The sequence below is a fragment of the Mesoplodon mirus genome, assembly GCF_964341445.2.
Source record: "Mesoplodon mirus genome assembly, chromosome: 15".
In the NCBI taxonomy this organism is placed as follows: Eukaryota; Metazoa; Chordata; class Mammalia; order Artiodactyla; family Ziphiidae; genus Mesoplodon; species Mesoplodon mirus.
Genome location: NC_138991.1, coordinates 63,337,919 through 63,362,277, shown reverse-complemented (window position 1 = coordinate 63,362,277; position 24,359 = coordinate 63,337,919). Strand labels below are relative to the sequence as shown.

At 57.6% G+C, this 24,359-nt stretch overlaps 2 protein-coding genes across 3 annotated transcripts; both read left to right on the top strand.

The window, feature by feature from the left end:
- Positions 1 to 847: 847 nt before the first annotated feature.
- ZNF205 (zinc finger protein 205) lies at positions 848 to 9,989 on the top strand. The gene is made up of 7 exons (XM_082645239.1): positions 848 to 1,109; positions 1,617 to 1,755; positions 4,314 to 4,527; positions 4,789 to 4,880; positions 5,239 to 5,359; positions 6,919 to 7,023; positions 7,284 to 9,989. The coding sequence occupies exons 2-7, from the start codon at positions 1,699 to 1,701 to the stop codon at positions 8,348 to 8,350; spliced, it is 1,656 nt and encodes a 551-aa protein (XP_082501365.1). The 5' UTR covers positions 848 to 1,109; positions 1,617 to 1,698; the 3' UTR covers positions 8,351 to 9,989.
- ZNF213 (zinc finger protein 213) lies at positions 1,104 to 18,452 on the top strand. 2 transcript variants are annotated; one of them, XM_082645241.1, is made up of 7 exons: positions 1,104 to 1,212; positions 12,423 to 12,639; positions 13,876 to 14,375; positions 15,130 to 15,253; positions 15,447 to 15,514; positions 15,715 to 15,838; positions 16,895 to 18,452. In XM_082645241.1, exons 3-7 carry the CDS (start codon positions 13,977 to 13,979, stop codon positions 17,536 to 17,538), a joined length of 1,359 nt encoding a protein of 452 aa, XP_082501367.1. In that variant the 5' UTR covers positions 1,104 to 1,212; positions 12,423 to 12,639; positions 13,876 to 13,976; the 3' UTR covers positions 17,539 to 18,452. The 2 variants fall into 2 exon arrangements, with proteins under 2 accessions (XP_082501367.1, XP_082501366.1); XM_082645240.1 differs by having other exon boundaries at positions 12,423 to 12,886.
- Positions 18,453 to 24,359: the final 5,907 nt, after the last annotated feature.

Genomic DNA, 24,359 nt, shown 5'->3' with positions numbered 1-24,359 from the left:
GGAATCTGACTACAGGGCTGGCCCTCACCCCTTTCCTGACACTCATCTCCTGTGCCCTGTTAAGGAGAAATGGGTGCCTTGCCCCAGGGAGTGAAGCACAGTCTCTGTTCTCCCGTTTTGGGAGCCTTAGTTCTCAGGGTCTGAAGGGAAGACAGAAGCTGAGAGGTGGACTATGAAGCCACCAGGGATGTCTGAGGGTTTGGGACCCCATGCATGGCTGGGTCAGACCCCTTTGTCACCTCTATCCCTAGCCTTGAGAGGGAGCTGGTCGGGGGCGGGGGGAGGGCGGCGTCTGGAAAAATCAGATTGATGCCACATCCTTCCAAAGTGTGAGACATGGGTGTAGGGGTGGGTACTGAGGAGTTCCCAGGTCTCTTCGTTTCCTAAGTTTGCTCTTAGGGAGAGAGAACTCCATGCCAGTCTTGGCGGGAACCCAGAGGAACTGCTGACTGGTCTGGGAGCCTTAAATGAAATCCAGGGACGTCTCCACGGAGACACCCATAAGACTTTGAGAAGCTCTGTGTACTGAAAAGAACCACCATGTCCCTCCACTCGGCAAAGTGTCCTTCGTCCTGTAACGACAGCTGCAATTTGAAACGTCAAATATCAAAATCCCTACACAAAATATATTTTCCCAGTTTGGCGCTCCTGCTTGGCTGGTGTCACGAGTACGTGCCAGGTAAAGCGATCGTGAGCCGGCAACGCGGATCTGGGAGTCACCTCCCGGCCGAGAGCAGGTGCAGCCGGCCTCGGGACCCCAGACCCGGAACCCTCCAAGCTGGGAACGCTGTAGGGCTGCAGCTGCGCGGGGAACGGGATCTGGGAGGGACTTCCTGTTGTCCCTAATCCCAGTCTCCACCCGGCTCCCCGCGCCCGGTGCAGGTTGCGGAGACTCCCTTCCCCGGGGGAGGGGGCTCCGCCGCCCGAGGTGACCCCTCCGCCTCCACCTCGGTGAGAGGGGGGCTGGGAGGGCGCCTGGATCCCGAGACCCGCGCGGGTGGCCAGCTGGCAGGAGGGGACGGGGTCAAAGGTGGAAGGCTACGGGCTGGCAGGGAGAGGAGGCCTGGACCCGGGTTCGGAAAGAGGAAGGACATCGTCTGTGCGGGACCGTGAGCAGGATGGACACCCGGCCCGGGCGGGTGGTTGCAGCCGCAGGGAGGGCTGCTGAGAGCGGGCAGCTCAATTTCTGGATCCCAGGCGGGACCGAGTCAGGTCGAGCGCAGGGTGTGTGTGTGTGTCTGGGCCCGGGAGACGGCGGGGCCTGTGTTCCTCCGCGGAGCTGGCTGTGGTGGGCGGGGCCCCACTCAGCACCTGTTTCGTAGGATCTCTGCAGACCTTTCGGCTCCTGATGACAGGAGATTCAGGTTTCAAGTCACCCCGGTTTTCCTTAACCCAGTTGCTCTGAGCCTCTTGCTTCAACGATAAACGGGATAATACAAAATAACATTCTGTCAAAGAGAGGGACCAAAAAACAGCATAGAGAGTGAGACCGTTGGAGAGCGTCTCGGAGGCTTTATTTCTGATTGGGACCAGGGATGGATCTGGTCCGGCGTGGGAATTTGGGGGGCTTCAGGGATGTCCAGGCGACACTGGCTGATTTCCTTCTGCTCCTCTAGGCTCCTGGCCAGAAACTGGAGGGGACTTGGCCAACAAGACCAAGAAACGACTCAGCTGAGCTTTGTAGCTCTGAGACAGAAAATGTCTGCGGATGGTGGAGGCGTCCGTGCTACCCAGGACAAGGAGAGAGCCCAAGAGGTAGGGATGGGGTGCTGGGTGAGGGAGGCATGCACTGGAAGGAACTGGAGTGGAAGGGGATTTTCAAGGCAGGGCATTTGGACCAATGGAGGAGTTAGACTCACCGTGGGAGCAGGGCTGGTAGATGCGGTGGGGGGATGTTGAAGAGAAGGTGGTATGATGGGAAATACCTTCCACCTGGGAATCGACTTCTATGGGACTGCTTTGCTTTGCCTGGTGAATTCGGTAGTGAGCAGACCAAAGGCTACACGAGATAGTAAGGGGGCTGCACAGGGGTCCTGTGGGTGGGGTTTGCTCTCTGAACAGTGGTCAGCATATGGGCAAGCCTCAGTCTACCCTCTACTCCCCTCTGCCAGGGCCCGCACCTCCTCTCTCTCTGGGTCTGAGCACATAGCCCTTCCTGTACCTGTTGCCTGTGTGTGTGTAGTTACGACTTGCGGGGAGACCAGGGTCACCAAGCTTGGGACTGGGGGAACATGAGTCAGCTGCAGCGGGATGTGCGACCTTGGGCAGGTCGCTTGGCCTCTGGGAACCAGGTGTGTCATCTATAAAATGCGGATCATGTGCCTGCCATTCCCACCTGTCTTGCCAGGTGGTTGGGAGGCTCAGAGAAGATAATAGGCACGAGAGGCCTCCGTGAGCAGCTATCAGCCTGTATGTAGGTGCTCATTATTGTAACATATCAAACACCACCACCCACAGCAACCAGAACCTAGGTCAGAGAAACCTGGAAATCCTCAGCTCTGGTTTCCAGTGGCTGTAAGTTCAAGTACAAATCAAGTGTCAGTTCCGTTTTCATACCATAGAAGCACAAAGAATTTTTACCGCAGTTCAGTTTCCCTTCCATAATGCCTTTGTAACACCCAGTAGGCCTCACATGTCCACAACATTCTCTGCTGATGTTGGATTCTGTCAGCTCACACAGTAGAGTAATAGTAGTAATTACCAGCACTGCTCTTTGTTTATCCAGAACTTTCTGGAGTGGAGAGCTCTTTCTCACGTGTTATCCGTGTGGAGGCAGAGCAGCTGAGTCTCAGAGGCCGCCTGGCCTGTGTGGCTCCCAGGAACTTTGACTCCTGGCCTGAGGGTCTTATATACTGAGGTGGGTGGGGAGGTGGAGGGATAGGTTTGAGTTCCCAGCAGAAGGCTGGCTGGTGCCCAGTGCTATGGGTGGTGATGATGAGGCCTCACTAGGGCCTCCCAGTGCAAAGGGAAGTGACGTTCCCAGTGCTCTGCTCTGCTCAGGACTGAAAGGCTGGTAAGCGGTGGTTCTGGATTCCAGCCCCGGTAGCCTGACTCAAAAGCTTGCTCCTCACCTCCCAGAGGGCTGGGGCAGAGGCGGCTATGAAGAGGGGAGGGAGGACCCTGGCAGTCCCATTGTGGGGGACAGTGTTAAAGGGGGTGAGCCTGAGAGGAGTTTCCCTTCCATCAGACCTAGGTGGGTGCAAGGCCTCAGTACGGTTAGAAGTAGGCTTGGACTTATTTTTCCAAATCAGCAACTGCCAACTGCTCTGACCAATTGAGTTAGGACTGAAATGGCCCAAGGCCACATGTCTTCCTGCCACTTTCAAGAAGTTATGGCCCTGGCGGTGACTTGTGAGTCCGATACACTTGAGTTTGAGTCCTGGCCGAGTCACTCCAAGCTCTGTGACCTTGGGCCATTGTCTGATCTCAGAGCCTGGGGATGCGAGTTTCCTGTCTGCCGTAACAAAGGACCACAAACTGGGTGGCTTAAAACAACCGGCATTTATTCTCTCACACTTTGGAGGCCAGAACCCCAAATCAAGGGGTCAGCAGGGCCCCCTCCCAAGGCTCTAGGGGAGGATCCTTCCTGCCTCTCAGCTTCCGGTGGCTCCAGGTGTCCCTTGGTTTGTGACAGCATCGCTGCAGCCTCTGCTTCCGTCTTCACATGGCTTCTCCTCTGTTTCTGTGTCCTCTCCTCTTTTTGTTTTGGCTGCCGCGTGGCTTGTGGGATCCTAGTTCCCCGACCAGGGATAGAACCTGGGCCCTCGGCAGTGAAAGCGGGAGTCCTAACTACTGGACTGCCAGGGAAGCCCCTGTGTCCTCTCCTCTTATATGGACACCAGTCATTGGATTCAGGGCCCAACCTGAATCCAGGATTATTTCATCTCAAGATCCATAACTACATCTGCAAAGACCTTTCTTCCAAATAAGGTCACATTCTGAGGTTCCGAGTAGACATGAATTTTGAGGGTACACTATTCAACCCAGCCAGCTACACTCAGTTTCCTCATATATTAAAAGAATAACAATCCACACTCCTGTGGGAGGTGTGAGGCTCGAATTGGGAAGAGGCATCTGCCCTGTGGGCACCCAACAGGGCCTTGATGAGCCTCCCCTCCTTCCCTCACTGTCTTGCCTCACGGGGGTGAACCACGGATGTGCAGGTCTTAGGGACGGAGACGGAAGCAGGGCCAGCCTTGCATCTGGGTGTGCGTTCTGCCACCCTCGGTGTCTGCCTCTGCAGGTCCCCGAGCGTGGAGTTCTGCTATGTTTCCCATTCTCTGTCCCAGTGCTGATGGGGCTGTTATTTCTAGACTCCAGGTCATGGGCATTCTTGTCAAGAAATGCTTTCCGAGTCAGAGGGGACAGTGCTGTTGGGAGCCGCTCAGGAGTCACCCCACATCAAGATGGAGCCGGAAGAGCCGCACCCTGAGGGGGCATCACAGGAGGCCAGAGCTCAAGGAGTACGGGGCTGGGTGCCCCTAAGCCAGGGCTCTAAGGAGAAAGCGCATTTCCTGCCTGGCGGAGGTGAGGATGGGGATGTGGAGAGAGGCTTTCCCAGGTGGACGCTCAGCCCGGGTGGGGAGACCCTGATATCTGCCCCACCTGCCCCTTGGAGGCCACCCCTGCTCACCGTCAGAGCCCACTGACCCTCTTCTTGGATCAGGTCGGGGGTGGAGTTGGAGGCACTGTGGGTGTCCCTGGTGGGTCTGGCATGAGCTCACTGTGGGGAGTGGGAGGGCCAAGTGGGACGAGGTGGCCGCCCTGAGGACCTCTCTCCTCTCTCAGCCCTCCCCTCCCCCCAGATCCCTGTGCTCTCTCACGAGGGGAGGACCAGAGACCGGCGGATGGCTGCGGCGCTCCTCACTGCCTGGTCCCAGGTGAGTGTCCCCATCCAGAGCTGGAGCCGAAGGACATGGAGGGACAGCGTCTCTGAATTGTCCTCCGGATCTGAGCGCTGGACCTGAGGGTGGGGACTGGAGGTCCTGAGCTTTGGCAGTGGTGCCGAAAAGAAGGATCCTTGTTTTCGTCTCTTGTCTTCTGCTGTACACAAGCGCTTTGTTCTTGCCCCCAGAAGCCTTCCTTGGGCAACTGTCCTGCTTCACCATCATACCCGAGGGCCAGCCTCACTTTAGTCAGCAGGATGGGAGTCGGGGTCTTGCCCTTGTCCTGGCACCACCGTGCCCCTCCACCACGTCCTGGCATGTCTTAGAGAGTGGGCATTTCATGTTGTTTCAGATGCCAGTGACCTTTGAGGACGTGGCTGTGTACCTCTCCCGGGAGGAGTGGGGGCGGCTGGACCACACACAGCAGAGCTTCTACAGGGATATCCTGCAGAAGAGGAATGGGCTGTCCTTGGGTAAGGGCTCACTCGTGCTGGGGTGCTGCTTCCTGAGGCCCTGGGAAGTCAGCGGTGGGGCCTATCTGCCATCACCTCCTCCTCCCTTTCCAGGGCTTGAACCCCCTCCTGTGGTTCATCCAGACCTCGCTGTACTATAGAAGCTTCCTAGTGATGGATGTGTTCTGGTCGGTGCTGATATGGTAGCCATGAGCCATATGTGGCTATTGACCCCTAGAAATGCAGCTAGGGCAACTGAGTTCTTTGTTTTATCTCATTTTAATCAGCTCAGATTTGAATTGAAATAGCCGCACGTGGCTAGCGGCTGCTGTGCTGGACAGTGCCGACCTAGAGACTGTGCTTCTCTCCAGTTCTTCCCTAGCTTATTCCAGTAGTTCCCCCGCTTCCAAGCCCAGCTTCAGAGGTATCTGACCAGAAAGCCTGGCTCTGGGCTGGGCTGCTAGCCCAGGGGATGGGGAACAGTGCCAGCTAATCCCTCCAGGCCTTTGACTCTGAGCTGTCACATCCACCCCAGGGCCGTGTCCTCTTCTCAGAGGGGCCTTGGCTCCCTTGGTTTTTCTCATGGTAAGCAGTAAAGTCCCAGGGCTTTGATTCCTCAGTTTCAGGCTCTAGTTTTCATGGCAGACTTTTATGAGGGCTTATGGAAAAATCAGCGTTCATTCATTCATTGTCATTCATTCGGTCATTCAGTCTGTCTGTCAGTGCACATCTGTTGCACACCTGCTAGTCCAGGTGGAGCCAGGATCTTGGTAATTCCACCCTCTGACTTTGATGGTGGGCCAAGACCCCTGCTGTCCCTGGTGGGCCCCAGGATCACAGCAGCTGCTGTGCTCACACCTTTAATTATCTCTGGTTTGCTCACCACCCATTGTTAGCACTCTCCGGGGCCCAGGCCAGCAGGTCCAGGCAAGTCTTGGGAGATCAGAGGGAACCAGCATCCACTCCACAGCCCCATGGCAGGCCTCACAAATGCCCTAAAGCACCCAGTTGGTCCAAACATTCCTTCCCTCCCATGGGGCTTGGATCAGGGCATGGAGGCCAGGGCCCCTCTGCTCTCTTCCTGACTTGACCAGAATTCCCAGGCCCTCACCCTGGGGTACTTGGCAAATGGGCCTTTGGTCCTTGACTTCTGGGTGGTCAGTGTCCCTGGCCCTCTTATCGCAGGCCCTCCCACTTGGCCTCTCTTTGCCCACTGCCCCTCCCCCAGGAGCCCTTTTTGCCTGTGATCCTGGGAAGGTGCAGGTGCAGGATAGGAAGACTGCATCTGGTTTCTGACATTGCTGGACTCACTGCTGGGGACAGTGTGACATAGAGGTGGCCAGCAGCTGACCTTGCCCAGCTCTGAGAAGAGTGTGCCTGTAGGTTGCCCCGGAGTGTGCATCCTGAGAGGGCATGGCCATCTGCCCCCAGTGACTGTTGAGCTCACTTGGTTTTGCCCCGTGTTTGCAGAGCTGCATCCCCTCTTCTTTTGCTCCATCATCTCTCCGGGGAGGTGGGGGTGGTTTCTCCTTGCTGTGCAGCCCGAAAGGCCCTGACTGAGCACAGCATCTCTTCCCAAGCAGGGTTTCCCTTCAGCAGGCCTTTCTGGGCCTCTCAAGTGCAGGGCAAGGGCGAGGCCTCAGGATCCTGCCAGCAGATGGGAGATGAGGAGGAGGAGAAGAGAGGTGCGTGCAGAGGTGACAGGTGGGCGGGGCAGTAGGGTCGTGGCTGTCACTCCCAGGTGCCCCATGTCAGTGCGGGCTGTTTCCTGTGGGGTGCAGACACACAGCCCCTCCTGGGGCAGGGCCGCCAGCCCTCCCTCCTGTGTGGAGGGTGGCTCTTGCTTCCAGGCTTCCCAGCAGGTCCTTGCCCTAATTTCTAGCTCCACAATTCCCCCGGGGCCCTCATGAAAGCCTCTGCCTTGCTGGAATCCCTCTTTATCCAGGAGCCGTGGAGGTGGGCAAGGAGGAGCTAGCCCCGTCCCTGGGAGCCCCTGGGGATATGAAGTCCTTCAAAAGCAGGGTGGGGAGAGCCCAGGGGGACGCCCCACGGTGTGGGCAGCGAGCGGCCTGCGGCCAGAGCTCAGGGCCAGCCAAGGACGATGTGCAGCCGGGTCCTGCGGTGGAGGCACAGTCGGAACCAGCCCCGCCTGACATCGGCATCCCGAAAGCCCAGGAGGGCCGCTTCCCAGAGCAACCCAGAGAGGGGGAGACGACCGCCCCTGAGAGCAGCGAGGAGGGCCTGGCCCCTGACGGCGACGCCGGCAAGAAGACCTACAAGTGCGAGCAGTGCGGCAAGGCCTTCAGCTGGCACTCGCACTTGGTGACGCACCGGCGCACGCACACGGGCGAGAAGCCCTACGCCTGCACGGACTGCGGCAAGCGCTTCGGCCGCAGCTCGCACCTCATCCAGCACCAGATCATCCACACCGGCGAGAAGCCCTACACCTGCCCGTCCTGCTGGAAGAGCTTTAGCCACCACTCGACGCTGATCCAGCACCAGCGCATCCACACGGGTGAGAAGCCCTACGTGTGCGACCGCTGCGCCAAGCGCTTCACCCGCCGCTCGGACTTGGTCACCCACCAGGGCACCCACACGGGCGCCAAGCCGCACAAATGCCCCATCTGCGGCAAGTGCTTCACGCAGAGCTCAGCCCTGGTCACCCACCAGCGCACCCACACCGGGGTCAAGCCCTACCCGTGCCCCGAGTGCGGCAAGTGCTTCAGCCAGCGCTCCAACCTCATCGCCCACAACCGCACGCACACCGGCGAGAAGCCCTACCACTGCCTCGACTGCGGCAAGAGCTTCAGCCACAGCTCGCACCTCACTGCCCATCAGCGCACCCACCGCGGTGTCCGGCCCTACTCCTGCCCCCTGTGCGGCAAGAGCTTCAGCCGGCGCTCCAACCTGCACCGGCACGAGAAGATCCACACGGCGGGGCCCAAGGCCCTGGCCATGCTGATGCTGGGGGCAGCCGGGGCTCTGGCGGCGCCCCCTCCGGCCCCCACCTAGGAGGCTGAGAGACGGGCCGGCCCGGAGACAGGGAAGGAGGGGGGATTGGAGCGGGGGCAGCTGCTGTGGGGGTGTGACCTGGGAGGCCCAGGAAGGGAGTTGGGGAGGTGCTGGCATGGGGGTGGGGCGCGGCAACACGGGAGGAGCTCGGGTGAGGAGCAGGCATGCTCACTGCAAATTAAAGGCCTTGGAATTCGAGCGACAGTCTGTAGCGCTGTCTCGTGGGACCCTGGAGGCTGACCCCGGACTTGGCAGGGGGAAGTGGGGGCCCCGGGGTCAACGCAGTGTCTCCTCACTCAGCCATCCCTATGTCATCCCTCTGGGGGCTTGGGCACCTTCCTCCCCAGCCATCACCTGGCTTGGACCCATTCCAGAGCCCATAGCAAAGGCTTCTGAGCACAAAGGTTTGCATACCTGAAGTCAGCTGGCCACTTCTGAAATTGTGGACCCGGTGGGGTGGTCTGCTGCTGTGGTCACTTGTCCCAGGCATTGCCCACTGAGCTCTGGACCCTCCCTGGGCTCTTCTCTTTGGGAGCCGGGAGGAGGGCCGAGCCAGCATGGAAATTCATGCTCAGTGTCTCCTGCCTTCCCTGTCTCCTGTCTCAGGCACTGGTGCCTGCATTTTGTGACTGGATGTTTTCACCTGCGTCCCTGGGGACCCAGCTGTAATCCAGTGAGGATTTCTCACTTAACAGGGACCCTGCCCCTCCTGGTCCTTTCTGAGGCTGCTGCCAGCTCCCTCTCCTACTTCTCACCTCCTTGGTCTCTTTGCACATATCCTTTATAATTTGCCCTATCCGCCCCTGCCTGGCTGTTTTACTCCTGGCCTTCTGGTTTTTTAGCTCTGAAGCTTCCCATTCTCTACGTTTTTTCCCCACCCCGGGGAGGGGTGAGCTCAGCTTGCTTATTGTCCTAGGTTTGCAGCTCAGCTCTCACAATTACATTCAGTCTGACACCAAATGACCTTGAGGACGTCTGCATCAGGGAGGCTGTTGGGACCCCACCTGTCTCTGCAGATCACAGGGCCAGCAGGGCAGTCGCAGCCCCGGTTAGCTCCCAGCCAATAAGGGATGAAATGTCTTGAACAGGACAGCGGACTGAGAATAGTAATAATAGCTGCCAGTGTCAGCTGCCCTGTCAGGCGTGGGGCCAAGCACCATATATACGTTTCCTCAATGCTCTACAAGTCTAAGCAGTGGGTTTCATCTCAGTTTTATAGAGGAGGAAACAGACCAAGAAGTCCAATAACTTGTCCAAAGTCATTCAACCAGAGAGCTGGAAGCTGGGGCTCAGGTCCAGGGTTTTTATTTGTTTGTTTGTTTGTTTACTTGGTTGCACTGGGTCTTAGTTGTGGCTCACTGGCTCCTTAGTTGCAGCACATGGGCTCCTTAGTTGCGGCTGCAGGGCTTCTCAGTTGTGGCTCACTGGCTCCTTAGTTGTGGCATGTGAACTCCCAGTTGCAGCATGCATGTGGGATCTAGTTTCCTGACCAGGGATCGATCCTGGGACCCCTGCATTGGGAGTACGGAGTCCTATCCACTGTGCCACCAGGGAAGTCCCAAGATATTTAGGGAGTTCTAGACAATGCTATAAGACTAAGAAAATAATGAGTATAAATTCTGGAAATGAGTATAAATTTTCTGGAAAGAAAATTTTCCCTTTTTACATCATAGAAAAATAAACTAAAGCTATCAGAAGGAAAGTACAATAAGGTGGTCAATTTCAATATAATTATATACAAATTATTTATCATCCATCAGCAATGCCCAATAGAATATATGGTAGGTGTGCTAGTTATTAATTTATTGTCCCTCAAACCCCCAGTACACCCTTTTTGTCCTGCTTTGTGGTAATGGAGCCGGATCCCATGGATGTTTTTCCTTTGCAAGCCAACTTGTTAATCTTTGTCAGTACAGGGTGAAGAACAATGTAAGGGCACACTGGAAAAAGGGACTTTCAAGTTCCTTCTTCCTTGTTTAGTTTTCCACTGGGGCCAGTAAGGGGAGAAGAGGGAGCCCAGTAGCATCCACTTCAGCGGTCTTCTTAGAACAGCCTGGGCTCATCCCTTCCAGCAAGTAGTTCAAGCAAATGCAGGAAGGTGTACGTAGTAAACATCTGCAAATGGAAAAATGGAAACAATCTAAATATCCACGAGTAAGGGACTTTCAATGAAATATGGAACTTTCATGCTTTGGAATACTATGCACCTTGCACAACAGATGGATTTTGATAGACTTTTTTTTTTTTTTTACTATTTTGTGTCTCCACAAGGCATTACGGTAATCTGAGATGAATTTTTTAAAATTTATTTATTTATGGCTGCGTTGGATCTTCGTTTGCTGGGCGCGGGCTTCCTCTAGCTGTGTCGAGCGCAGGCTGCTCTTGTTGTGGTGCGTGGGCTTCTCACTGAGGTGGCTTCTCGTTGCGGAGCATGGGCTCTAGGTGCGCAGGCTTCAGTAGTTGTGGCTCGCGGGCTCAGTAGTTGTGGCTTGCGGGCTCTAGAGCGCAGGCTCAGTAGTTGTGGGGCTCCAGCTTAGTTGCTCCGCAACATGTGGGATCTTCCTGGACCAGGGCTCGAACCCGTGTCCCCTCCATTGGCAGGCGGATTCTTAACCACTGCGCCACCAGGGAAGTCCTCTTTGATAGACTTCTGAGCCAACAAAAATTCATTAAATAGAATGATTCCAGATTTACCTTAGAAATAATCATAGATGTAGAACTTAAGACTAAAATATTAATAGTGCTTATTTCTGAATGGCCTTATTAGGGATATTTTTAACTTTCAGTTATTTTAACCATCAGTTTTTCATCAAATATTGTGCCAGGCACTGTATTTAAGTTCTGGAAGTAGGGCAGTGAAAACAGTCTGATATCATGAAAATTATAGTCGAATAGTGGAGGGCAAATATACAAATATGTCAGGTAGTGATAAAAGTTAGGAAGAAAAATAAGGCAGGGCAGAGGCAAGGCAGCGGGGGCCGGGTGCTGTTTACATAGGGTTAGGGAAAAACCACTTTGAGGGAGTGCCATGTGAGCTGAGTGAGGAAGCTAGCTTTGTGGATATGGATGCCTTTAAAATTTTCCGTACTTTATTTTCTTTCCTACACTAAGGATGCAATACTTGCATAATCAAACAACAACAACAACCACAAGAAAGGATTTTCTATTTCAGAAAAAGATCTGGAGCCTCATATCTCCAAGGGGAGTAAGAAGAGGGTGGGAGCAGGTCCAAATGCACAGAGCTTCCCCGACGCGGCCGGCCTGCTTTAGATTCTCCCCAGCCTGGAGATCCCCGCTGTCCTTCAGTCAAATCTGCTGGTCGGGGTCAGCGTCCCCGACGGCCGCGTCCTGCCGAGAGACCCTAGCCGACCCTCGGGAACAGAGGATCGGCGCAGGAGGCTCCCCGCCCCTCACTGGACTGCATTTCCCAGCAAGCTCCGCGCCCTGCTAGAAGCGGCTAAAGACTATTTGGGTGGGTGCGGGACCCTAAAAGCTATAAACGAGTCTCCTAAGGCTGAGTTCCGGCTCCTGGACCACAGCCCCCTCAGCTCTCGACCCACTGTGTAGCGGAAAGAGCAGGGGACGGAAGGAAGAGTCCACGCCCGAGCATCCCTTGCGGCGGAGCAGGCGATTCACTCGTAGCTGGGCCCAGCGACGTCTCTGCCCAGCAGGCCAGCCTTGGCTTTTCCTTTTCACCCTTCACGGGCCAGGGGAACACAGGAAACTGAAAGACAAGGGGAGAGGGAGAAAGCGCGAATCTAGGGGCAGACCTCAGCCTGGGGGCATGGGTGTTGACCACATGACGTTACTCCTTCTGATTGGCCATCCCTGGAAATTTTCACCGTTCATTGGTCACCCGTCAGGGAGAAGGCCGGTATAGTAGGCGAACGCCCTCCTGAGGAGAGTAGTTGGGCGGGCTTGTCTCGGCGCATGGACTGTGTCGTTTCCCGGCGAGCCCCGCGCGAATTTCCGGCGCTGAAACCTGGAGGCGGAAACTGGGAACGCCTGGGCGGCTGTGGGCGGTGTGAGTCCCGGGGGGCGGGACAGGCGACGCGGCCCGCCTGGCTCCGAGGTCGAGCGCAGGGCTCCGGGCGACCGGGGCCGGTGCCCGGAGGCAGAGGCCGAAGGGGGTGCGCACCTCAGGGAGGTGCAGGGGAGAAGCCTGGGGCGCCGCACCCGCTGCCCGCCCCTCCGCCTCTCATCTCTGCTCAGGCAAGGCTGCTGGGACCGAGCACGGGGCTCTGGCCGGGTCCGCGTTCCCGACTGCCGAGTCCTACTGAGCGACCCTGGTGAGTCCCTGGCTCTGTCCGAGCGGAGCCTTCTCCTCGGTCACTGGAGGATGAGCATGGAGAGCGTACCTTTCAGAATAAAGTAAATAAAGTGCTTAGTGTGTAGTAGAAAAGAATTGGAAACAACCTGAATGCCTCACTCGGGTGGGTATTCATTAAGAAACGAGTACATCCATACCGCGGAATCTCCTAGAGCGCCTGAAGCAGCACTGTTGGGTAGAAAAGCAAATGACAAAATAGTATTGCGGTAAGACCTGATTTATGTAAAAACACGCACAAAGCACTTTTCCCCCGGTTTCTATGGATATATTTCCAGTAAATGAACAGGGAAAGATTTGGGAGGTCATATGTCAGACTGTTAATGGGGGTGCAGCTGCAGTGTGGAAGGGAGACTTTCTCTTTTATGTATTTCTGTATTGTTTAACCCCCCCTTTTTATTACAATGGTTTGTATCACTTTTTTTGTTGAAACAAAAAGCAATTAAAAATACTCTAAAATATACACCTTTCAGGACTGTTGTGAAGAAAAGCAATAAGGTATAACTATGTCTCACGTTCATGTGTATCTGGATAAGTGGCTCAGGATGGTGTCTGTGGGCCCTTTGCTGATACACTAGGGGCCAAAATTCGAGAAAAATACAGTACATGTATTGTATATTAAATAACGCCGCCAGCGCAATCTGGTACAACACTCAGTAATCAAAACATTAGTTTAAAAAAACATTTTTTTTGGCCGCACTGCACGGCTTGCGAGATCTTAGTTCCCCACCCAGGGATCGAACCCGGGGCCCCTAGCAGTGAAAGCGCGAAGTCCTAACCACTGGACCGCCAGGAATTCCCAGTTAAAAAGAATTTTTTTAAATTGAAGAATAATATACAGAAATATACATCAGAAGTACAACTTGATAGATTTTTACAAACTGAACAAATACATTAATATTTCTCCCATAGAACATGTGAACATTTACATTAAGTGAGATAAATGGAGGTTATAAATATGCTCATCTCGTGTCAGTAGACCAGGTAGTGAAAACCTCGGAGTTTTGGATTTTGGAGCTGAGGATAAGGAGCCGCGGATCTGTATTGGTAGAAGAGAGTCATGTGAGCACGTCTTTATAGGAGAGCCTAAAATAGCCTTCAAGGCCAGGAAGAACGGGAGCTGGAGTCCCTGGATGTCCCTCAAGGCTGGTGATTGCTCATGTACCGCCCCCCTCCTGCTAATCTGCTCTTTTCCCAGGAGTGCCTGTCCAGATGCCAACCCAGCTGCCACTGGGGATCCCTCTGGGAGATTGAAGGCCCAGGTTGAGGCTGACCAGCCCTGAGCCTTAGGCCAGGGGAATGGCAGCCCCCCCAGAGCCTCAGGACCAGGCCCCTGGGGAGGGAGAAGGGCTTCTGATCGTGAAGGTAGAAGATTCCTCCTGGGAGCAGGACGCTGCCCAGCAAGAGGACAGCAGGGATTCAGAGGCGTGCCGCCAGCGCTTTCGGCAGTTCTGCTACGGGGATGCGGGCGGGCCCCACGAGGCCTTCAGCCAGCTCTGGGAGCTCTGCTGCCGCTGGCTGCGGCCCGAGCTGCGCACCAAGGAGCAGATCCTGGAGCTGCTGGTGCTGGAGCAGTTCCTGAGCGTGCTGCCCGTGGGCATCCAGGGCTGGGTATGCGAACGATGCCCAGGGAGTGGCGAGGAAGCTGTTGCCTTGGTGGAGGACCTGCAAAAGCAGCCAGTGAAAGCTTGGCCACAGGTGAGGGGCCCCTCCCGCATCCAGGGGCACCTGGATAGCACCTGGACTGAGGAGAGGTGGCCATCTCTATAGAGATGAGTCCTCCAGGGGGCGGGGCGGGGGTTGGGGCTGGGGGAGGACATGGAGAGCCAGAGGGAGTGTCCACAGGAGCTTGTCATAATGTGGCCTTTCTGAAAGACACTGTCCAAGTGAATCTGGTTTCTTTTTGGTGGCTTTGGAGGGCAGCAGCAGGACCAAAGTGGGCATGCTCCAGGAAGGCAGGTTTTAGCTCCACAGGTTCTGCAAACATTTATTTGTGTTCTGCTCTAGGCCAGGCCCTGGGGATACAGTGATGTGCATAGTGAGAGCACCAAAGGGGGTGTGAGAAGGTAGAGCTGTCCCTGTGAACCCTGCTATCTTGTGGGATGTTGGGTCCTTGACACTGGAAGCGTCTGGGGAGATGCTAATGTGTGGCGGGGGTGTGGGGTTCTGCCTTTGACAGGAAGGTCTCCCCCCACTGCCCCTTGCTAAGTGGCTCTTTGATTCTGGTCTTTGGGGGCTGGTTCTTGCCTCACGCTTGGTTGGGGAGTGTCCCTGGGCACATAGCACTGCCTGGTGTCACATTCTCATCTGGTCTTTCCTGGGGCCCTGTGTTGACCTTCTTCCCCACACCCAGCCTCCTGAGGGATGTGTCCTGTGTCTCCTTCCCAGGGATTAAACTCTGTCTCCCCCATCTGGTCTTGGTGCTGATGAGCATGTTGTGGTTCCTGCACAGGATGTGCCCTCAGAGGGGGCGGAACCTGAGGCTGCAGTCCAGGGATCTCAGGCCCAGGGGCCTCCCCGGAAGGCAGGGACACAAAGCCGGCCACCTGTACCCTGGGAGCAGCACGGCCATGGTGGTGAGTAAACTTGAACGTGGCAGAGTGGCTGGACAGGGGCCTGGGTCTTTCCTGGACGTTGCCCTGAAGGGAGCAAGTAGGGTATTTCTGTTCTGAGAAGGCAAGGTGTACGTGTGTGTGTGTGAAGGAGAGTGTGTGAGATCTCACTCCCGGCCTGGGCTGGCCTCTTGGAGGCTCCATTCTTTCCCTGCAGCCCAGCTTCCAGCTCTTCTTAAAGAGGGGAGCACCAGAGAGATGACAGATACCTGCTTTGCCTCTGGGGTGAGTAACCAGTTCCTTTGTCCCCTCTGATGCTGATGAGTCCCTGTAATGGGTCTTGCCTTCTCACCAAGGCCTCTTCCATCCATCCTTTTCTGGCCTGGACCTGTCCTGTTTCCCATCCCCCTTCCTGTCTCTGCCCATGACTGCCTGGGAGTCCTGAGCAGGGCAGCCCTGAGCTGGGTTTTCTCACCTCATTCCAGGGACCTGTGACATTTGGAGACATTCCCTTCTATTTCTCCCGGGAAGAATGGGGGTCCCTGGACCCTGCTCAGAGAGATCTCTTCTGGGACATAAAAAGGGAGAACTCCCAGAACGTTGCCCTGGGTAAGCAGTGGGCACAGCGAGGGGCCTAGGGGTCCTTGGCTCTTTTGAGCTGGAGGCTCTCGCCTCCTTGGAGTCCCAGCAGCAACGGGTGGGCCCAGGCTGGCCCCACCCCTGCACACCCTGCTGGAATCCTCAGTCTTCCTCCCAAGTCCTGGCTTAGCTGGCTCCAAAGAGGGCTTTCCCTGCGTCTCTTTAAGAGCCCCCGGAGGTTTCGTTTGTGCTGGTGTTCACTTTTCTCTGCCTGTGATGGCATGGGCAACATGCCAGGACTGTGCTGAGCACGGGTACAGGCATTTTCTCATGGGATCCTCACAACCCACTGCATGAAAGCGTGTGCACGTTTATAGACGAGGGACCTGAGACTCAGAGAGGTTGAAGGACACTGAAGGGACGGAGCTGGGACTTCGTGCAAACGTGGTTGTGAGGCCCCCTCAGCCTGCCCGGTGAAGAAGCGCAGACAGACACCTGCTCACTAGAGGCCGCGCTGCTGGGTTTCTCTCCAGGTCAGGGCCTTCCTAAGCACTGTTTGGGGATCATCTCATTTAATCCACGCAACCCAGTGGGACCAGCTAAGATCCCTCCCGATCCACTTCCGTTTGTTCTTGAGCTGAGAGGACAAGAGCTCGTGTAGCGAGAGGAACCATATTAGCTGAGCCCTGTGGTTCCTTGGTTGCTGATAACAAATGGTGAGGGTTGGGATCATTTACAGATGACCTCAATCTATGCAGTTTTGGAGTTTGAATAGCCAGGGCTTGGGGTGGGACACTGGATCGCAGTGTGGGAAGGGGGCGTAGATTGGTTAGGCCTGTAGTTAGTAAGTACCTCTGCTGGAGACGCCCAGCAAGCCCCTTGCCGCTTACTCTGAACGGTTTCTCTGTCATCGTTTTCTCGTGTCCCCATTCCATGGAGGAGGAAGCTGAGGCTGGAGTTTGCTGGAGCCCAGGGCTGTCTGAACCTGAGCCCCAGGCGCTGGCCGGGAGCCTCGTTTCTGCCTCCCCTCAGCTCTGTCCCTGGAACCGCGTGGCACTGAAGAGGCCGCCTCCTCCCCGCTTGCAGGTTTGGGACTCACAAGCCACAGCGAGAGATCCCGGCTGGAGGAGGTGGTGACGGCGCTCCCGGGCCAGGCTGCTGGCGACGTGACCGTGTCCTGGAGGCTGGAGGAGGCCGAGGTCCGGCCGGGGGCACCCCGGGGGCGGGCAGCGGGGGCGCGGCGGGGGCGGCCGCCCACGCGCCGGCGGCAGTTCCGAGACCTGGCGGCCGAGAAGCCGCACAGCTGCGGCCAGTGCGGCAAGCGCTTCCGCTGGGGCTCCGACCTGGCTCGCCACCAGCGCACGCACACGGGCGAGAAGCCGCACAAGTGCCAGGAGTGCGACAAGAGCTTCCGCAGCTCCTCGGACCTGGTGCGCCACCAGGGCGTGCACACGGGCCAGAAGCCCTTCTCCTGCTCCGAGTGCGGCAAGAGCTTCAGCCGCAGTGCCTACCTGGCCGACCACCAGCGCATCCACACGGGCGAGAAGCCTTTCGGCTGCAGTGACTGCGGCAAGAGCTTCTCACTGCGCTCCTACCTGCTGGACCACCGGCGCGTGCACACAGGCGAGCGGCCCTTCGGCTGTGGCGAGTGCGACAAGAGCTTCAAGCAGCGCGCCCACCTCATCGCCCACCAGAGCCTGCACGCCAAGATGGCCCAGCCTGTGGGGTGAGGGCCGGAAGGGCGGCCCAGGCGGGGTCCCCACCCGGCCCAGTCCACCATCTCCGCTGCCGGCAGGACTGCAGGGTCCCCCACGCGCAGAACCCATCAGCCCTGCCCGCCTGGGGACCTGGCCAACGCCCCCCAGGCATGGAATCCCCTGTAACCTCGTGGCCATGCCCCTAACTGCTCTGGGGTTTTTCTTGCTCCCTGGTTTCCTGGAGCCCCGGCACATTCCAGGCTGGTGGCGTGAGCACAGGGGAGAAGCTGGGGCACAGGGATGTATGAGGACTTGGGCAGGCCTGGGGTCTCCATCCCAGAACCCCTTCAGCCTTCCTTGGCCCCGTCGCTCTGTTCCCGGCCTTCTTGGCTGGGTCCTTGAGCTGGGCCTTCTGTCCTGCCATCCTGTGCCTTCCCACGGGGGGGAAGGCTAAGCCTTAGGGTGCTACTGGACTCTGGGAGGGTCAGTCAGCCCACACCCATGAGGACCTGGGTCCTGGGTGCGGCCACAGGGGCTTTCTGGCCTCCACCCCTTCCCATATCCAGACATTGACCGCTCTGCCCTGTCCCAGCAGCATGCAAGCTGCCTGCCTCTGCCCTCAGTCAGCTCGCCCCCAGCTGAGTTCCCAAGAGTCACCCTCTACCAGTCTGGGGAGGGTGGTATCAGCTCCGGGGACAGAGGCCAACTGTGCAGACCAAGAACAGGGCCAGCGGAGGCCCGCTGCCCCCGCTGCTCCCCAGTCTCCTGGAGTCTCGGGGTTTATGGTACTTAACACTAGCACTCCATCAGCACCTTGTCACTGACTCCTGAGGCGCTGTATTCCCTGCAGAAGGGCATTCACAGGGACAGACCACAGGCCCTCCCAAGAAGCTGGCCCAGCTGGCCTCAAAGGGCAGCAGAAAGGTTGAATAAACATGAAAACTTCCTCCAGGCTGTTCTTGTTCTTTAGGTGGCTGCTGGGGGTTGGGGGGACCTGGAATTCGTACCCCTGGGCCTCCTGGCCTGGTGGTCCTAGTGGCACGTGATGCTGGATGGTCATCAGGTGGAGCCACATTCTTGGCTTCCAGGTCACCTGGGCCCCAAGGGCTGCCATGAGCCTTGGGTCATTCATCCTGTCAACTAGTGCCTGCCCTAGTCTGAGGACAGCTCAGGATGGGACAGCTGGTGGCACCCCTCCCTACTCATCAGGAGAGTGAGGGAGCTGACTGGGAGTGGGGTCTTTACGAGGCCACTCTCTCTCTCCCTTTGATGAAATGAGGAACCAGGCTCAGAGTTCGTGACTGGTCAGGGTGGTGGCTCACGCTGCCCGTAGAGGATCTGGAGCGCTAAGCGGGACCCTGTGCTCAAATCCCTTAGGGAGAGAGTGCTGCTGAGTCAAAATGGGCCATGCCCCATCCCCACCCAGCCTTTCACATCTGACCCTCCCCCCAGCCCCCCCCACCCAACCCCTGTCCCCAGGCTGGGCCCCGTGGAGCTGGTGGGCACGTGCTGAGAGCATCTTCTACCCCACCAAGTCCTTTCTGATTCACCAGGTGGTGGCCTCAGGGGCCACCTGAGTGGCGGTGGGGGTGGGCTGAGACAAGATGTTTTGTCCTGCAGTGTGTGTGTGCCAGCCTCTCTGCCCCCCATTTAACCCGAGCTTCATCCTGAGGTCACTGGACAGACCCCATTTCCCAGATGAAGCCGCCAGGGTCTCACTGGACAGCTGAGTCCAGCCCGGGGTTTCTACCTCTGGGATGATGCCCTTCACTGCTCCCCATGCCCTCAGGCTGGCAGTTGTGTGTGTGTGTGTTTGTGCGTGCACACGTGTGGGTGCCCTGAATGAGTGAGTAGGGGTGATGGGTGGCGGGAGCAGTGCACACATTTCTTTGGTGCTGGTGGCTGGCTCAGAAGGGAGACACTGGCGTGTAACGAGATCAGATAGCAGGTGGGCCAGGAGCTAAGAATAGGATTGGACGCAGGCTCCTGGTGCAGGTGGGGGCGTTAGTGCCAGCCAGGAAGCAGCCTGCTGGAGTCAGGGAACAGAGCATGGCCTGGGGTTGTAGGGCCCAGAACGCAGGGTTCCAGGGCAGGGGACAGGGTCCAGCTCAGCTCATAAACAGAGCTGATAGGACGGGACTCAGGGAGAGGCCAAGGGTTGGGACCAAGAGCATTGGCACTGGGCCTGGGAGGTGAACTCTGTGCTCGGAGGGAACCCCCACATAGCCCCATGGCTTTCCTGGTGTCTGGGACCCTGCAGGTGGCCTCGCAGATGGCAGATGCTCGGGACAGCCTGGGAAGAAAGGTAGTCGGAGGCACTCCCTGACCCAGCCCAGCTGGCTCCCAGCTGAGCCCCACCCTGGCCCGACTCTGGCCTTGCCTCCCCAAGGTAAGTACAGTGGGCAGGGGCCAAGGGTGGCCCTGACACTCAGAAGTCCTGAGGTGTCAGCCTCTACACTCGCTGTCCTGGAGAGTGTGTTCCGGACGCTGGGCTTTGAAAGCTGCCAGAGGCGGGAGGCCTTGGTCCAGGTGAGCCCTCGCCTGCCTCTTCACACCTCCGCCCCCAGTCCCACCTGGGGCCTCCCTGGACTCAGGCCCAGCACTCGCTCTTGCCCTAGGGTTTCCGTGGGGAGCTGGTTAGGTTCCGGGAGCAGCTGGATGCGCACGGAGGCCCTGTGGGCTGTGCTCTAGTGGCCTTGGTGGCCCCCAGTGAGCAGCTGAGGCAGCCCCAGCAGCTGGTCCAGGAGCTGAGCTGCTGTGAGGCCCTGTGGGGCTTCCCCAAGTCTTCCTTCTGCTCTCCACTTCCCCCCGGGGGTGAGTGGGCTGGCCAGGGACCCCCAGTTGTGGGGCAGGGCAAAGCGGGTCTGGGGGGTGGGCAGGGTGGAGACCCTCCCTCCAGGCCTGTGTGCTGTTTCCCCACCCAGCTACCCCCAAGCCTAGAGCCTTCCTCACTGGCCTGGGTGAGCTCTGTGGCCGTCGTCCTCACTGGTCGCTGCTGCAGCTGCTGACCAGGTGAAGAACCAGAAGGGGCATCCAGGAGGGGGGCTGTGGCTCTGCTGTGTTGTCCTGAACGCATTACCCCCATCCATTCATTCCACAACATAAGGCTGTGTTGTCTGGAATGGGTGTCAGCTTCAAAGCCTCGCCTCCCACCCCCACCCACGCCCGTCCTCACAGCCCACTCAGGGTCCCCCACACGTTGCAGTATCTTCTCAGCTCCGTGCCTTTGCCCAGGCTGCTCCCTCTGCTTGGCATCCCTCCCTCTCGACCTAGCCTCACACAGACCCTTCTAGGCGTCAGCCACGCCCCTTACCATCCCTGGGTTGACACTTGTATTCCCATCCACCCCTGTTCACACTTACCTGGCAGTGACTGTCTCATCAGACTGTGGGTCCCTAGGGCCCAGGGTTGGGGATGATTCAGGTCTGGTCCCGAGGCCCAAAGGTCTCAGTGGGCAGTTGGGTGGTCACTGGAGGTGAGAATGGGCCCCAGCTCTGCTCCACAGTTCTCCCCGGCCTCCCCAGGCGATGCCCACCCTGCACGCCTTCCCAGACAGGCCCTGACCCGCTCTGGGAGCGCCCCATCTCTGTGCACGCTGATCCCTGGACCCCGGGGAGCAGCATGGCTAATGGTTCAGCCACTGTCTACCTGAGGCCACCCACGTCCTGGGAATCCTGTGACGTTCAGCCTGAACTAGGACCCCCCTAGGGCCCTCCCTTTCTTTTGTCTGTCTCCTCCTCCCTCCATTCTGGCAGGGTTAGTGTCTGGCAGGGTTAGGGTCTGGTTAGGGTCTCTAATATGCCCCCACCTGCGCCAAACTAGTCCTTACCAAAGAGACTGTGGTAGCCAGGAGCCTGGCCAAGCTGTTCCCTGGAGCCAGGGTCCTGCTCCCCCATAACTGCACCCGCACGGAGCGGCTGCCTGAGGAGTTCTCCGGCCCTAACCCCCACCAGGTCTTCTGCTGGACAGCTGAGGAGTCCTCAGGGGCTACCTACTGCCCAGTCTTTGGGAGCTCCTTGAGGGTGGCACTGTGCCTAGGGGACGTGGAGCTCTGGGGGCCCGAGATGAGGGGGACAGGGCTGGGGTCCAACCATGTGGCAGCAGTTTCTTTCTTTCTTTTTTTTTTTGACATTTATCATGGTTTATTTTATTTTTTAATACATGTTTGCTTTTCTGTGGCAATAGTTTCGACTGGGAGAGAGGCTCAGGAGACCTGAGGCGGAGAGGCGAGGAGCTGGGAGGTCCTCAGACCACTTTGAATCCACCTTAATCCTGTCTGTAGCCAAAACCCAGCCCCAGCGCACAGTATGACCTGCCTGGGGCCAGGGCCGCCCTCCTCCTGGTCGTGAACCAGGACCGGCCTGGGGCCCAGCACGATGTGGAGGCACTGGGGGCCTGTGTCAGGCCCTGGGCTTCGAGACCACCCTGAAGACAGACCCTACAGCCCAGGTGAGGGGAAGCCCAGAACTTCTGGTGGTGCTCTGAGGAAGGGCACCCCCCACCAGGACCCTGGGCACTCTCTCCTTAGCCTCTTACCAATCATGGGCAGGAAGTGCACCCCCAAGTCTAGCCTCCATCCTCCCTGCTGCACGCACCCAGAACCCACTTCCCTGCCTCTGGAAGCACAGTCTCCAGGGACCCTGAAACCCCCCACACTGGCCATTTCTCATCTCCCCTGCTCATGGCCCTGGCTGGACCCTCAGGCTTTTCCTGGGAGGGTCTCAGTTTCCTTCCCAGACACCTGTCAGCTCACTGCCCTCCCCTCACAGCTCTTAACTTTTTGGTGCAGCTTCTCCAGGGGGGCCAGAGAACCAGCTGCAGGAGGCTGGACCCACGTCACCTCCAATGACGCCACGCAACAGGGGCATTAGAAAAAGAGCTTGTGGGACTTCCCTGGTGGTCCAGTGGTTAAGAATCCGCCTGCTAATAAAGGTGGCACAGGTTTGATACCTGGTCGGGGAACTAGGATCCCACATGCCATGTGGCACCGCCAGAAAAATTTTTTTTTAATTTAAAAAAAAAAGAAAGAAAGAAAGTAAAAGGACTTGCTCCCCGGGCCTGAGGCTGGAAGGAGGTGGGAGGTAGTGTGGCAGGGGGTTAGAGAAACCACCCAGAGAGAGGGCCACCAGATGCTAGGGAGGCCGTGACTGTGGCCCTGGCCTGATCTCATCCCCACCCCAGGCTTTCCAGGAGGAGATGGCCCATTTCTGGGAGTGGCTGGATGCCTGCAGGGGCCCTGTGAGCTGTGCCCTTGTGGCCCTGATGGCCCATTGCGGGCAGCTACTGGGGGCTGATAGGTAAGAGGTGCAGCCAGAGGCACTGGTGCAGGAGCTGAGCTGCTGTAGGGCCCTGTGGGGCCGCCCCAAGATCTTCCTACTTCAGGCTTGCTGTGGGGTGAGCAGGGCCTGGGGCCCTCCCTGGAGGCTTGGCCGGGTCCTGCCCTGCAGCCCGCCTCCTGCAGCCCTGGCTCTCCTCACCCAGCCCTCAGCCTCCCAGGACTTGCTGTCCACCTCCTCCAAGAAGCCTGAGTGAGCCCTGCCCTTTCCCCACCCCCTCTCCCAGCCTCTCCTAGGGGTCATGTCCATGAACTGGAGCACTTCACCCTCAGCACCTGTCATTCGGTGATCTGAATGTTTCCAGCCTGGCAGCCTGCCCAGGAGCTCTGGGGGCTAGAGCCCTGGAAGCACCCCCAGGTGTCTCCTGAGTGAAAGGACCTGACTGTTCCCTCCTTCCCCAGGGCACAGGGACGCTGGCGTGGGACGCACACTCTCCCCTGGTTGTGGCGCTGGCTGCGGGCACCACCAGCCACCCCCTCCCTGGCCGATGTCCTCCACATCTATGCTGATGTGCAAGGTGGGTCTACCTACCTCAGGGAGCCTGGGCTTGGGCGGGCCTGGTGGGGGAGCTGTCTGGACAGCACTTCCAGGGCTCTGAGCTGGGATCCTGCTGCCACCTCCTTCCTCTCTTCGCCAAGAAGATGGGAAGGAAAACTTTAAATGGCTAAGGCCTTTGAAAATGGAGAGTTTCTTCCCCTACTTGAGCCCGATACAACCCTGGAGACAGGAAGGTGAAATAGCTTTTCCGAGGTCACACAGCTGGTAAGAAGTAGCAGGGCTGAGATTTGAAACTTGATCTGTCTTTCCTGCTCTGCACTCTTTCTACTGCCCTGTGTGCCCTTGAGCAAGACTGGAGGAGACCCTTGGGGCTGGTGGAGTCCCAGGACGCTGGGTAAAAGGCATTGGTCCCTCTTGCAGGCAGCTTCTCCAGGGGCCCCACTCCAGGGAGCCCTAACCAAGCAGACATCTTGATGGTCTACACAGCCACTGAAGGTAAGGGGATGGGTCTTCACAAAGTCCATTACACAGGGCCTAGCCTCCTGGCCAGAGATCTGAAGTGGCTGTAGGGGCATCTGGCGCTTGGCTGTTGGGGTGCGGGGGCACCAGCCTCGCTGCAGTTAAGCCATCTTCCTTCCATGTATATTATTTATGATAATAGTAACAATGGTGAGCACATATTGAGGGCTGGCTCTGCTAAGCACTGTACCTACATCCTTTCCTCTAGGCTGTAAGTTCCATGAGGGCAGGACAGTTCTGTCTGTCTCAGGGCCCTGGCCAGTGCCTGGCGCATAGTAGGTTCACAGTAAATGTTTCTTTGATATTGAATCCATTGTATATTCACTACACAAACGTTGAGCAGCAACTTGATCCAGAACCGAGAAGTCCCTGCTCCCTGCCCTATTCTCTTGCCTGACTGCTGGGGTCCTGTGTGCTTGCCCCCACTTCCACCAACAATAGGCCCCTGGGGATTGGAAGGCAGCTGGCAGGGGCCTGAGTCTGACACTCTGGCCCTGGTCC